Genomic DNA, 14,662 nt, shown 5'->3' on the forward strand with positions numbered 1-14,662 from the left:
ATTTTATAAAAGCAGAATTATTATATATCTTAAAATGAATAAAAAGCAAATTTTAGCTTATAAGAAAAAAATAATACAGACTAATTATAATTACATAATGTTAAACAAACCTCCTTTGGGCAGTTTTCTTTGGTTTCGTTCCAAAAATACTTTTATAAGAAGATTGGTAGTTCATTTACAATTTTTAAAAAGTCACTATTAAAAATTGTGAGTGTATCGAATCCAGACAGTTTGATGGTTGGACTTGTAGGGTCCAAGTACTGGTAACGGCAGTGGCGCACACAATGTCACATCCAGCTATAAAAATAAATATTTCAGCCCATTTCGCACAAAATAAATATGTAATATCACAGTAACTGGTAGTCAACTCCTATCGTATCGTTGTGTTAGTTCCAGCGTCTGTGTGTTTTGGATAAAAAGTGGAAGCGTGACGCTCACTACTATAAGGGACACAAATTAATTAGGTTTATAAGAGTGATCCCGTAAAATTATTTTAAAATCAGCAATTTATTATTAAGATTAATTTCATGATTCTTACCATAACACTCTTAAAACGATTATAGTTTTATAAATAATATTGGACAGCACTGTCGTCAATCCATAACTGGTACATCAAATAGTATTAAGTCTGTTTGCCAGTAAAATTCTACACAGCCTTAGGTTTTATTACTTAATACTTCCGTGTATAAATTTATTTAATTAGTGTTCATGAAATACCAGCAGTTCTTAAACTTATTTTCAGTATGATAAAGATATTTTACGTGTTGGTTGTTTCTCTTTTTTGTAGCATTTAGTATATCGGTGAAATAAATATATGGATTTTTTAATGAAAATTAGAAACAAATAAAACATTTAAAATATAAATTTATTTCAATGTAAAAATACGCATTCTCATGATACAAAATTATTAATATTTACAGCATTGAAAAACACACAACTCGGCGGGATCAAGATTATTAAAACATACAAGTAAATGGATATACTTTCGAAGGTGGTTGAACCTTTTACATAACGTTAAACCTTTGTAACTAACACTAGTAGTATTAGAAAGAAAAAATCCGAATAGTATCTTTAAATAAATGTTATTTCGGTCTAATAAATCAATAAAAGCCGATGATACTATTTTATTAGACAAAATTACAAATGTTTATAACATTCTCAAGCCTGTGTTGATATGGAAAGTCAATTGCTAGATCAGTATAAAAGGGCAATGTCTGATGCATCAGGACCAATAGAAGCTCTAGTCTCCATAAGGGAGTTATTTTTAATCTTTATCAAAATCGGAAAACATGTGTGCATATCGCATCGCAAGAATGGATATCGTTTAACCACCGAAGAAACAACAGAAGATTGATTGGTAGATCTTCGGTGGTTGATGAAGTGTTCTTATATCAAAATAGAACTGTAAAAATTGTTGATGATATAAAATTTAAAAGGAGGCCGTTTCTTAAAGAAAGGCTGTCCGGAATAAAAATAGTAAAAACTGATTTTAACAGCTCGATAATGATACAACTTTAGCAAAAACTTGACAATATATCGTTCAATCGATCCCTTGGTTTGTAAATAAGATAAGTGAAAAGTAACAGTGTAATTCTAAGATAAGAGTTTGTAGCAATAAAAGTCCAGATTTTTAACTAAATATTAAAAATCGAATTACATAATCGTTCCGGACGTGAAAGGATATTTTATGATTTTTACGCTGACTAACGAAATTTCCAGAAAGTTGAATTATCTACATTTATAACCAGGGATCAATGTACAATAATAAACAAATATATCAATTTGCTTTGTTCACTTTATCTTGAACACATCCCCAAGATATTTGATTTTCTTGCGCGTCTTTGTGCTTCAGCTCTTTTTTCTTCTTTAATTCATTGTATAAATCTAGGACCTCTTGCTTTGGCACGTAAACCGACGGCTCGGTCGACAGGATATGTTTCGGTTCTTCTCCAATTTTTTTCCCATAGTTACCCGGTTCTTCTAGCCAGCATAAGACTTTCTGTATAGGGTTAATGTCGCTCGAGAGCGTGGTCAAATTGCGATCTGACAAGCCCTCTTTAATATCATTGTCGATGTTCATCAATTCCATACGCTTCAAAGACGATTCAAAGTCATCGTCGGTTATATTTGCAAAAGCTTTTTTCACGCCGTCACATAATTTGTCCGATTCAGAGATTTCAGATACTCCCGTTATTTTTTTTTCATTTTGCATGATGCTCAATAATGCGACGCATCGTATCTTTTTATTTACATCTGTACTACTAGATTCATATTCACAGTTTTTAATTTCTTTACGCGGATTCTCTGAGATTTTGCTATCGTAGTCATCACTTTCACCTTTGTTTCGAAGACGTTTTTTTGATTTAAAATTATTTTTGGTACCTTTAGTGACTGTTTCTTCTATTTTGGAAAACGTTTTATCGCTCCTTTCGGGGTTGAATTCAGGCGAGATCGGATTTAATGGAGTTTTGGAAGATTTATTGCTCTTTTCGGGGTAAAACTCGGACGAACACGGATTTAATGAAGTTTTGGTAGATATTCCGCTAGTGCTAGGCTGAGGTTGATCCGAAAATAAATATCCGTTTGCTCCATATGCTGCTTCAACATCTTCGTTTAAATAAGAACAGCACCCAACCTAAAAAAATAATGGCAAATTTAAAATTTTTTATACGGTATTAAAAAAATTGTATTATTAACACTTGTCGGGTTATGAAAAATTCCATGTTTTTCTGGACTATCGTTATTGGCAGGCAACGGAATTTTCCGTATTTTCGAAATTAAATATTAACTATACCCTATTTGCATTAACACAGTCAGTTCAAGAGCTATTCATCTCATCATTATTCATAATTGAGAAAGAGATGGCAAGTTTGGGTATACGTCCCTACTATTAGCTCTAAAGCACACGATACGGATATACGTTCGATATACTTATCATTACTCCTGTTTATATTTTGAACAAATTTATAGAAATTAAAATCATTACTATATTTTTTATATTTATCATTTAGGGAACCAATCTTCGATTTTGTTATGTATTCTATCACTTTTTAGAACGATTTTTGTAGAACATATCCACTGTGAAAAAAAAGAGTTGGGTGTATGTCATTTCAGTGAAATTATATCAGAATATATTTTCCGTTCCGGTTCAATTAAAAAAAAATATATCAGTTCGGTTGCAGAAAAATTAACGTGGTTTTCGGTTCGGCTCTAAGTGATGTATTATTTGTATTAAAAAAATATTTACTACCACAATTTAGAATATTTTATTCCGTTTATTTATTATTAAATACTTCTAGTTACATAAATAATAACTAGAAATATTTAATACAAAAAAAATATAATTTATTATTCGAAACAAATTCGTATATTCAACAAGGACGGCGTTTGCAGGGAGGGGGAGAGATTCCCCCCCTCTGAATTTTGCTAGAAAAATGCATGTCATTTAATGAAATACTATGAATTTTAATTAAAACGAAATATTAAAAAAATAATCGCAAACTGGCCAACTTTCCCCCCCCCCCCCTCTTCTAGAAATAACATACCTGATTCTAAACCAGAAATTATCGGGTTATCCCTCAAACAAAATATATAAAAAAAAACAGTCTTGAATCTATCCCGAAAATATGGCATTTCAATGAAATTATATCGTAATACATTTTCACCGGTAGATATATATATATTTTTACAAGTGAAAATATAATTTATCTGGCATACATAGTAATAAATATGTTTACATACATACTTATCATTATTTATTTACATGTGATGTATAAATGGTTGTATTTTTTTTAGTGAAGTTATATTTTCACTGGTGAAGTTTAAATACATTTTCACCAAGATATATATTTCTACTAGCGAAAATATAATTTAGCTGATAGGCGCAAGTGAAATTATATGCTGCTCTTAAATGTCTATGAAACTATTTGACGGTTGCGAAACATCCATTTTCTGTTCAAAAGCAAACCTAACGTAATGAAAGTTCTAAAACTAATTTAGAAGTTTTAAAACTTTCATTATGCAAGTCCAAAATATTACTCTCGGGGGAAAATAAGCAGAAGAAGAAGTACAGACAGATTTCGCATCTGCACTTCAATAATGTTTAAAGATATGATTTAAAGATTTCATAGCTATGTTTTAAAGATATGATAGCTATTCTTACCGATATTACTATGAACTTAATATATGTAAGTGTAGATTAAAGTGAATTCTGGTTAATAAGGGGGCGTAAAAACAATTATCACTTCTCAGAAGTCAAAAATTCACGGCAAAAGCAATAAAATCGTGTCGGCGCTGTTTTAAAAATATGATAGCTATTCTTATCAATATTAAAATGAACTTCTGATATAAGAATATTGGTCAGTGTATTCAAAGCAAATTTTGGTTAATAGGAGGGTGCAAAAACAATTATCCCTTCTCAGAAGTAAAAAATTCACGTCAAAAGCAATAAAATCGTGTCGGCGTTCCCACTGCTATGGCGCCAGCACGATTTTATTGCTTTTGATGTGGATTTTTAACTTCTGAGAAGCGATAATTGTTTTTTGCGCTCTCCTATTGGGCAAAATTAGGTTTATATGTTCCTTATTAAATTTGTAATATTATTATAAGTCGTAGTGTGAACGCCCATTGCGACAGCGACGGCACCGTTTTCGGTTTAGATATGCTTCATTCGATTCTCACTAACAGGGACGCCCCCTTGAATTTGGCTAGAAAAATGCATGCCATTTAATGAAATACTATGAATATGAATGAAATCATAATATTAAAAAAACGACCACTGACTAACCAACTTTCGCGCCCTTCCCCCATGGAAAAAGTTAAAACGACGTCCTGGTATTTGATACTTTGAACATGCGTGATTATTGACAGCTGTCTGATTTACAGCGCTGCCATTATTGAAACTCGAATTGGATTGCTCTGTATAATGGCCAATTTACTTTTCTAAAAATTACATTTAACTAGTACACAAGCAATAAAAAATACGCAAGGGAGAAGTTGTGACATATATATGAATGAATAATAATATTATAGTATTTTGATAGAAGGACTAAAAATCGTCATAGTGTGGACTAGGCGTGGCTTATCAAATAGGTTTAAAAAACTGGTAAAGGAAAACAAAGATGTTTAAAAATGTAATTTAAAATCATATGTTCATATGAAAGATTACTTCGATAAATATCATACGATGGACAAATATAATCAAACATCAAGTATATAAATATGTAAGTAATTGTAATGTACATACATAAATATATTTAGTGTTTTATATATTAACACTTAACCGGGGGGTCGTTTTTTTCCCGCATGATCTGTAAAAATGGGCTGTTTCGCAAGAACTTTACGCAACACAGATTTATAACAAAAATATATGATAATTTTTGAATTAAACAGAATTAAAAAACAAAAATTTATCAAATGTTCTGCATTGTATTGGTTCATATGTTAAAATTATTTTATCAATGGTTTTCAATCTGTGTTGCATAAAATAATTATTAATATCATAAAATTTGCTTTATTCTACTTTATTATATCTCTAGTTTAAAAAATAGATAATAATTAATTATGTAAATAAAATAAACTATGTGAATTATCATATGTAAATTATATTTCGGTCTTCCATGGGCTAAATTTGTTATGCCAAGCTTTGTCACGCTTTAAAAGTAATTTATGATTGTGTTTTATTACTTTAGCTTGTTGATGCAAAGAGTTCTTTGATTGTCCCCCACATGTGAAGTTGTGGCGACAATAAAAATATTTTCGCCTTGAAATATTTTTTTTCTTGTAGTACAAACCTTCATTCATAGATATCATCACAAAACACTTTAGTGTTTGCGGGGTAGAAACAACTGGACCCATTGTTAAACGTCAGAAATCGTAAAAGGTAGTTATTACCTATCCCGCCAGCTACCACCAGTGGACGAAATCGGTAAATAGACCCGCCTAAGTGTTAATGTAATAAAAAAAATATCAATAAATTCAAAGTTTCAATGCAAATATATTAACACTATTTTTATTGTCAAAAACTTGTTATTTTTGAAAATCTGGTTACTATATACCTATTTTTAATGACAACCATCAAATTGATATACTTGTACCCGTAAACATAGTGCTAAATTTAAATGATATTCGTATATAATTTTCTTTAGTAAAAATCTTGATAAAAAGTGAGTTCCAGCATCTTTTTTGTTTTAAAAATGCACTGATTATGGCATTTCAATACTATTGAAGAGTTTTTGTTCATAAGCTTCCAGACACACGTCTAGATCAAGTATCCTTTGTAATTATCAGACAGTCATCTTGAAATTTACAGTTACACTAAGGGATGTATTGGAGGCGGAGCTAAACAATAACATGATTGTTGTTACACCAGTATAAAAAATTTGAATTGGATATTTGAGCTTAATAATCATAAACACGAGATAACGATCATTAAAAGTATCGAGAAATGAGCCTAAATGAGCCAAAATAATCGCATAAAATATTTAATATGTTCTAAAAAAGAAAAGCCATTTATTTGAAAAAGGATGACTTCTCAAAAACACTAGGAATTGTAATTGAATACATACTTTTTTTACCATCGACGATATCAAGTGTAAATCTGGACCATTCAGGTCATTCATATAATCTTCTTCCGGAGCTTCATATTCGACCATGTTTTCGAAATCTATATGACAATATTAAAAAGCAAATGTAATTAAAAATACATCAAGGTTTATTAGATTATACAACAATAATAAGTTACCATCGCTTATTAATTCTAAAGACGAAAAACTTGATTGTTTAGAGTTAACCTTACAACTATCTGCATCGTCGGAGTCGTCTTCTGGGTATTTGGACGCCATTTTACTTCTACCTAAGCGAATACAAGAGTTGTTATCTAAATATGAATAGAATACGTATATTTGGCACAAAATTATAAAAATAGCGATTCAGTGAAAGGAAAAAGTTTTTCCATACAAAAACAATTCAATAAAACAACAATAAGGCTAAGATTGCGCAAAAGTATAAAACCAGTGTACCGAACGAGTACTGCGTCGCTAATACGTCTGTAGAAGTCTCATGTCGGCGTATAAAACACGTAAGTCAAATCACAAGACGGGTTGTCAAATAACATGGTGACATGACGGACGAGCGGTAAACTGATGCGGTCTCAACACCTTTATTTTCGACCATAATCAAATTATTGTACTTATAATTTATTTTTAATTTCAAATAAAAAAGTATTTGTTGTGCGTTTGGCCCTAACGTCTATGAAAGTGGCCAGTCAGTGGTCGTTTTTTTATTTTTTAAATTTAAATTTAATTGCCACTTCATTAGGATTCATAATATTGCATTAAATGACATGCAGTTGTTCTTGCCAAATTCGAGGAATCCTTGTTTAAATTTTATGCCAAAAGAAAACGCTTGGTTATCTAGCGATCAATAATAGACTTTTTATAACAATATTACGACTTATAAAATTATGAAGTGTATATACGAATTTGTATTTACGTTAATTCGTGTAGTATGCTTATTACAAAAGAAGGAATAACATATTCTTAATTATGGTAGTAAATAATTTTGTTTTACAAATAAAACCATTAAAAAATAATACTGTTGACAATTTATTTTTGTTTAAAAAAGATTGCTAAACACTGGTTTACACAATTAACATTTTCTATCTTTATTTATTGAATAAAACAATAAGCTGTATACAATGTAAATTTTATTAAAAAAATGACTGAATAAATTCATTACATCAAAAATAATAAATACTTAAAATAGGATTGTTTAAAATACATCTTTATATACAGAAATATGATTAAAACAATATTTCAAATAAACACTATTAAATTTTTTAATAGACATTTCCACATTTCCACATAGCCATAGCCGCCAGTTGTATAAGTAATATAGAATACAAAACAATTATTATGTATGATAGTATATGTTTTTCGCGTACTCTTGATAAATTCGGTAATAGTTAATAAATCTTTCCAATTATTCCTTCATCTGAAAAATATAAAAAAATATCTTAGTTGAGAATAAGTCTAATTGATTAGCTAATTAATTTAACAATAAAAAGTTTATAGTTCACTTATGATCAAAGTCGCTAGTAAAAGCGAATCAACGGATGTTATTATTACCGATTTTCATAGTCTTTTACACCGATGTCGTGTATCGTCGGCGGCGTAGCGGACAGCTCCGCTCGCACTAAATCGTTGATGTAATACGACGAGCCGCTCTCGTTGGTCGCTATCGACAGCCTCTCTGCGTCCGGGTGCTGCTCCCTCTGCTTGATCCTGCGCTGCCTGTTCCTCTCCATGTTGCTGCGGTTCCTGGCCGATCTCTGCTCCGGCGTCTCGGTGGCCCTCCTAATTTTGTTGCGCATCTTGTTCTTGTACAATCTGAGCGACCGCTCTTCGTCGGTTTCGTTGGCGCGGCGCTCCGCCATGCGGATCCGGTTGATCTCCAGCTTCAGCAGCCTCTTCTCCTCGGGATCCTTGACGCTTTTGACGGTGCTCGCTTTGGTCTCGCCCCCCAGACAGATGTCTTCGTACAAGCGGTACGACTCGGAGGACTCCTTGTCGAGAATGGCATAGTCTACGCCCATAGATCGCAGGCCCTCCAGATCCATATCTCGCACTCCCTCACATCGATAAACGTCAATGAATAATCATCTTTTATTATTGTCTGCTGCCTGTCACTGTATTAGACTGTAGACAGTTGGTCGCCAATATAAAATAAACCACCAATTCGTTCATAATTAAACGAGCGATCTTAAAATATGTTCATTAACCTTTAACGCGATTCCAAGGCGACGGCATGAGTATAATAAATAAACATAGTACTGTTCTACTGCATAAACAAGTAAACGTCGGTAGCAATGACAAACTTGCTACTTTTTAATATCTTAGCACCTTAGATTTCGACCATACTTCAAATATTTATTTGACAATTATGCGTTTATAGGTATATATATTATTATTCTTTTTACGTGTGTCATCAATTTTATTTTGTTAGACATTGTATGCTGCTTTATTTCGATGGCCACTCAACTCTTTACAGAGTATTTTATGGAGTAATTCTGACAGTAAACAGATTTGGTTTCAACGATTCAAATCGGGCAACAGGGATTTAAAAGGCGACTTGCATCTCCATGGTTCACAATATAGGAACACTTAAAACTGATTGGCAAAACAAACACGCAATGTTCGGTGTCAACAAGCACGTTCATCTCGCTATCGTCGAGGCAAAAACGCGATCCGTTTTTGTCTCAAATTAAAACAGGGGATAAGAAGTGGATAGTGTACGATAATATGACACAAAACAAATAATGGCTTTCGAAGAACCAAGTATCTGTTTCAATCCCTAAGCTAAGAAGACACTTCGTAAAGTTATTTTGTGCGTTTGGTAAAATATGCAATGGATTCTGCATTATGAATTACTAAAACTGAGCCCAACAATTACTGCATTTTATTATCAACAAATGAGAACAAATAAAACGCAAGAATTGGTAAAAGATTATTAAAGTGTAAGTCAATAGAAATGTACTGCTAGATATTACTATGATAATAATGATTTTGAATCAATTCTAAGGACGAAGAGATATTAAAATTGTTATCCCGTTCAAAGCTATGTACATATTATAAAGAATTGTTATAACATATTTTTGGGTACATAGTACTGTTGTAAAGTAATAATAAACAATATTTTTACCACACTGACATTTTTTGTATTGATATACGAGACTGTACATATGTATTATACATATATGATTGCATGTGTTCGCTTTCAGAGATATTTTGTAATTTATATTCCAATTTTGTATAGAGTAAGTCTCTATTTACGCAAATTTTTATTTTTAGCAACATATCTTTCAATGTTGAATGTGTTCTACGTTTCGATTTACGCGAAATTTTGTAAATCCTATCTACTGAGCAAATCGAAGTATGACTGTAGATTTTTACCTGAAAATACACAAAAAAAGACCAACTCACAATTGATCATTAAAGCCTAACTGTTTAAACAAAGTTCCTATTTTTTAATATCCTATGTATATATTTTTTAAATAATAACTACAATATATTTTCAAAGTTAATTTATCTATTTTAGAAATATAGAAAAACATTTTCGATTTTTATTATTTTGTATCTAACCTAAAGAATCCATTTTGTATTAGACCCCAACATCAAGACTAAACTGAATTAAAAAAAAATAATTGTGGAAAAACAAACTCTTTATTCGTTTTATTTATTGAAGCAGCAATGATAAAATTATTTTAGTAGAACTGTATGTAATGGTATTTATTTTACTTCATTCTTTAGAAATATGAGTATGTTTCTCAGATTCTACATTTGATAATTCTAAATTAGCACTAACTTAACAACCGACACTTTTAATTTTGTTTTATTAACTAACAATAAATATTTTTTTGAGAAAAAATCGTGTTGTTTTTCTGATCATAACAAATCGTTGACTTTGTTAGTAAATTTTGTAGTAATATTTAAATTTATTTCTTTTAATGCTAGTGTAATGTTTTCATTGTTAGAATATATGATAGGCATGTCAGTGCTTATCGAAATTATATCATCACTATTTTTTCCCTCCAAATCAATTTTACTACAAAATAAATTCATGACATTGCTCTGCTAACGTTTATGAATTCATTTTAAAGTTTAAAATTACATTTATATAAATTTATTTAAAAATGAATCATTTTCGAATAATAATAAAATTAAAAATACGTGGCTAATTCAATTAAATTATTAAAATAGAATAAAAACACAATAAATTAATATTTTTTTTAACTTGAAGCACAGTGCATGAAATTCGAAATAAATGTTAGGATTGAGGAAGTTAACTATAAATATAATTTTTCAAAGTTACGATCTCTAAAATCAATATTACAGTATATTTGTTAAGAGACTTTAAGGTTTCGTAACCCTAAGGGGTGTAACTTCGCAACCAGTAAAAAGTAGGTCGTAATTGGTAATAATTTATTATTTTAATTGCATATATTGCGAGTTACTATAACGGGTGAGTATTATATTCTCCGAGAAGTGGTAGAGAAGCTGGCGCAGGGATGTTGACCGATCATCCAGCCAATCGTTGCACTCGCTTCATAGAACAACGAAATATGTTTACTCGCTTCATAGAACAACGAAACACTTTTAGAAAGTGACATTTGCTTGATGGACATATCTGAGGTCGAATTGTGCAACAGGAATTTGTGACCTTACGGTGTTTTTGTGTCCCGGTGATATGTTGTTTGCCGTGACCGTTTCGTAACAAAAGAATATTCATAAAAAGCACCAAAGATTCCTTGCGTGTATTATTGTTTTTAAAAATGTTTAAGTAATATTAACATATTACATAAATAATTTTAGTAATATATTTGATGAATGTGTATGTTTATTAATAATTGAAATTAAATATTTAATTTAGAATAAATAATAAAAAAAAAATACAAAGAAATATGAAATAAAATACGTTGTCAGAGTCATAATATTGTACATCTAATGTTCATTTGGGAAAATAAGGCCATTTCTGTATTATATATTTTTGCTGCGATTTATATATATTTTTAAAAAAGTGCGCACCTTAAAGATTTTTTGGTAAAGGTGACGATTAGCGGTCGATATTGTCAAGTTGGCAGCACTGCAGAGCACAGCTTACACGTGCATGCACACACAATTACTCATTCAAAGTTTGACGTTTGGGGAGTATCGCGCGATTGGCATTGCATTACTGTTTCTTGATCCCACGATGGCAGGAAGACGACAAAACTCAACGACAATAACAGACGAACGACTTACCTTGGAAGAGATTCGAAGTGAAGAAACCTGGCGTCTTAAGACGTTGCTGGAGGAAACCTCTGACAAGGAAGGTGTTCTTCGATGGTGTGCTCGTCGGCAGTTAATCCAAAATTCAAGGACATGTATTTGTGAACAACTCTGCACACTCCAAAAATATAGCCAAGGAGTAGACGGGTATAGATGGAGTTGTTCAACATGCGGAACCAAAAAGTCTGTGCGTGAAAATTCATTTTTCTCCCGCAGTCATCTCCAAATTCAACAAGTTTTAATACTATTATACACTTGGTGCTGTGATGATCCTCAGCGGCGAATGGCCCGTGAAGCCAATGTGTATAAAAGAAATGTGATCGATTGGTGTAACTTTATGCGGGTTGAATGCTCAACATGGTTGAATAAACATTATGAGGGAATCGGTGGTACTGACAATAATGGTGAGGCAATTGTCGTGGAAATTGACGAATCAAAATTTTTTCACCGGAAGTACCATCGAGGCCACTACAGAGAGGGACATTGGGTCTTCGGCGGCACTGAGAGAGGAAGTAACAAATGCTTTCTCGTAGAGGTACCGAATCGTACTGCAGCCACTTTAGAGGCCTGCATATTGCAGCATATTCTCCCCGGTACCCACATTATCTCAGACGGATGGGCATCATATGCAAACATTGAAAGGATCAACCAGGGAATCTATCAGCACTCGGTAGTGATCCACGAACAAAACTTCGTGGATCCAAACGACTCGTTTGTCCACACTCAAAATATAGAGAATTTGTGGATGCGGGCCAAGACGAAATTAAAGCGGCATTTCGAGATTGAAGAGAGTCTGTTTAAGTCATATCTAGACGAATTTATGTTTAGAAATTATTTTAGAGACGAAGATATATTTATAAAATTTATAATTACTTTAATTGAAAATTATCAATAAAATAAATAAACAAATATTTTAATTTTTTTTATTCATATTCATAATTTATCCTTATTTACTATTTATTTGTTCGAGTCATATCTACACGAATTTACGTATAGAAATCATTTCAGAGATGAACATTTTTTTAAATTACAAATTATCGATAAAATAAATAACAAAACTTTATTTTTTATTCATGTTCATCATTTATCTATTAGGTATGCAGAAGCTGACATATACAAATGTCATATTATGAATGCGCGTGCAGCATTCCATCAAACGTCAAACTGCGAATGAGCATGTGTGCGTGTGCGTGCAATGTAGTGCTGCCAACTTAATAGTATCGAACGCTAATCGTCACCTTTACCGATTTTTTAATATATATAATTTTTTTGAACCCTTTTTGATAGTGAATGTACATATATTCTTTTTTTATATGGTCGATAAAAACGTTGTTACGACTTGGTCGACAAACGCTGTGTTAGGACCATTGTCAAGCCGGCTCTGACGTGTGACGTTCGAATCAGCCAGCAACATGGATTTTTTCCGCTCAATCCCGACGCATATCGACTACGCTGGCCAGGCGCACGCCGAGCAGCTATACAAGTTCATCATCACGCTGTTCAGCATCGTTGGCCTCGTTTGGGGCTACATCGTCCAGCAGTTCTCGCAGTCGGTGTACATCTTGGGCGCCGGAGTCATACTGGCCACGATCCTCACCGTTCCTCCTTGGCCCATGTTTAGAAGGAAGCCGCTGCAGTGGCAGCCGTCGAGCAGCCAAGGGAACAAAAAGAACCCCAAGAAGGGGAGGAGCAAGGATTAACGATCTACCGACACTTAATTTATGAACTTTTGATTTTTTTATATAACTATTTTGCGCTCTAAACGCGTTCGTTCTATTCCACGCATTGCACTATTGTGCTGTATTAATTTCGAAAATGAAATAAAACCAATTTACGTCAACTCAATCGTATTTTATTCGTGTAATATTTTTGATTCAAACATTTTAATACTAATCTACTTCTATGTTTTCGTAGTACAAGCTCTACGTTACGTTACAATTTGTTCACTATGACTTAACAACTAGAGTTCAACAAGTCATATAAATTTAAAAATATTTATACTCCGTTTATATGTATATTAATATAAAGTCAATTTATTATTTTGGTAATATGATATTATTAACACGTTGGGTTCTGGGAATTTAAATCATTTTTAATTTACAAGACACATTAGATGTCTTTTTTGTTAGTCATTATTGTGACATTTTTCAACATGTAATGTGATTTTAAAAAAGGTAAATTATGATCTAAATAGTTGGACAAGTAATGCAGGGGAGATATTAAAGCAGCAACAAAAACCATGGATGTTTTTTTTACTATCTAATAACCTCACATGTTTGTATAAATAAAAAAATAATTTAAGCAGCCATTTTTTTATAAACCTTTCCTTTGTCACAGTAACTATGTATAGAGTTACTGCGACATTAGCGGGCAGTAAGGAATTTTTACCATAAGAAATACACAAAAATGGGCGATAGGTATAAAAAGGTTGACAACTCCGATTCTAGATCAATGGTGCAGCAGAATTCTACTAAGTGCTGCAAACAGTCGACAGTGTTTGTCAATAAAAATTTTTAGAACACACTATATATTCGAATCTTGCTCTTTCCTACTATCATCAGTTAAGAGCTTTGCAGAATTTTCATATTGGTGTAAATTTAAAAGAACTCTTGTAAGAACCACTTGTATGAGTTTTACGCTAATGAGTTCCAGGAATTCTTAAGTTACTAGAAACTATACTGGTACATACATAATTGATAAAATGTATTGCTCAACTTATAAATAAAGAACCACAACGTGTTAATTTTAGCTGTAGTGCTTCATGTACTTTTCTCTTAGTGAATTGGACTAGTTGATATTTAACGATTTAAAATGAGTAGTACATAATAAAACCTTAT

The 14,662-nt window shown here is 31.9% G+C and overlaps 3 protein-coding genes across 4 annotated transcripts; 1 reads left to right on the forward strand and 2 right to left on the reverse strand.

Annotated features, from left to right (window-relative positions):
• Positions 1-847: 847 nt before the first annotated feature.
• On the reverse strand, positions 848-7,146 carry LOC148227025 (uncharacterized). 2 transcript variants are annotated; one of them, XM_088202790.1, is made up of 4 exons: positions 7,020-7,146; positions 6,743-6,849; positions 6,567-6,664; positions 848-2,635 (listed from the first exon to the last, which is right to left on the reverse strand). In XM_088202790.1, exons 2-4 carry the CDS (start codon positions 6,840-6,842, stop codon positions 1,778-1,780), a joined length of 1,056 nt encoding a protein of 351 aa, XP_088058916.1. In that variant the 5' UTR covers positions 6,843-6,849; positions 7,020-7,146; the 3' UTR covers positions 848-1,777. The 2 variants fall into 2 exon arrangements, with proteins under 2 accessions (XP_088058916.1, XP_088058915.1); XM_088202789.1 differs by having other exon boundaries at positions 6,743-6,853.
• Positions 7,147-7,591: 445 nt separating this feature from the next.
• LOC148227026 (uncharacterized) lies at positions 7,592-8,923 on the reverse strand. The gene is made up of 2 exons (XM_088202794.1): positions 8,127-8,923; positions 7,592-7,992 (listed from the first exon to the last, which is right to left on the reverse strand). Exons 1-2 carry the CDS (start codon positions 8,615-8,617, stop codon positions 7,989-7,991), a joined length of 495 nt encoding a protein of 164 aa, XP_088058920.1. The 5' UTR covers positions 8,618-8,923; the 3' UTR covers positions 7,592-7,988.
• Positions 8,924-13,180: 4,257 nt separating this feature from the next.
• On the forward strand, positions 13,181-13,665 carry Spase12 (Signal peptidase complex subunit Spase12). The gene has a single exon (XM_088202795.1). The coding sequence runs from the start codon at positions 13,238-13,240 to the stop codon at positions 13,523-13,525; it is 288 nt and encodes a 95-aa protein (XP_088058921.1). The 5' UTR covers positions 13,181-13,237; the 3' UTR covers positions 13,526-13,665.
• The last annotated feature ends 997 nt before the right edge of the window (positions 13,666-14,662 follow it).

This window comes from Plectrocnemia conspersa, unplaced genomic scaffold (assembly GCF_051122295.1).
Source record: "Plectrocnemia conspersa isolate PC_06_02 unplaced genomic scaffold, ASM5112229v1 ptg000013l, whole genome shotgun sequence".
NCBI lineage: Eukaryota > Metazoa > Arthropoda > Insecta > Trichoptera > Polycentropodidae > Plectrocnemia > Plectrocnemia conspersa.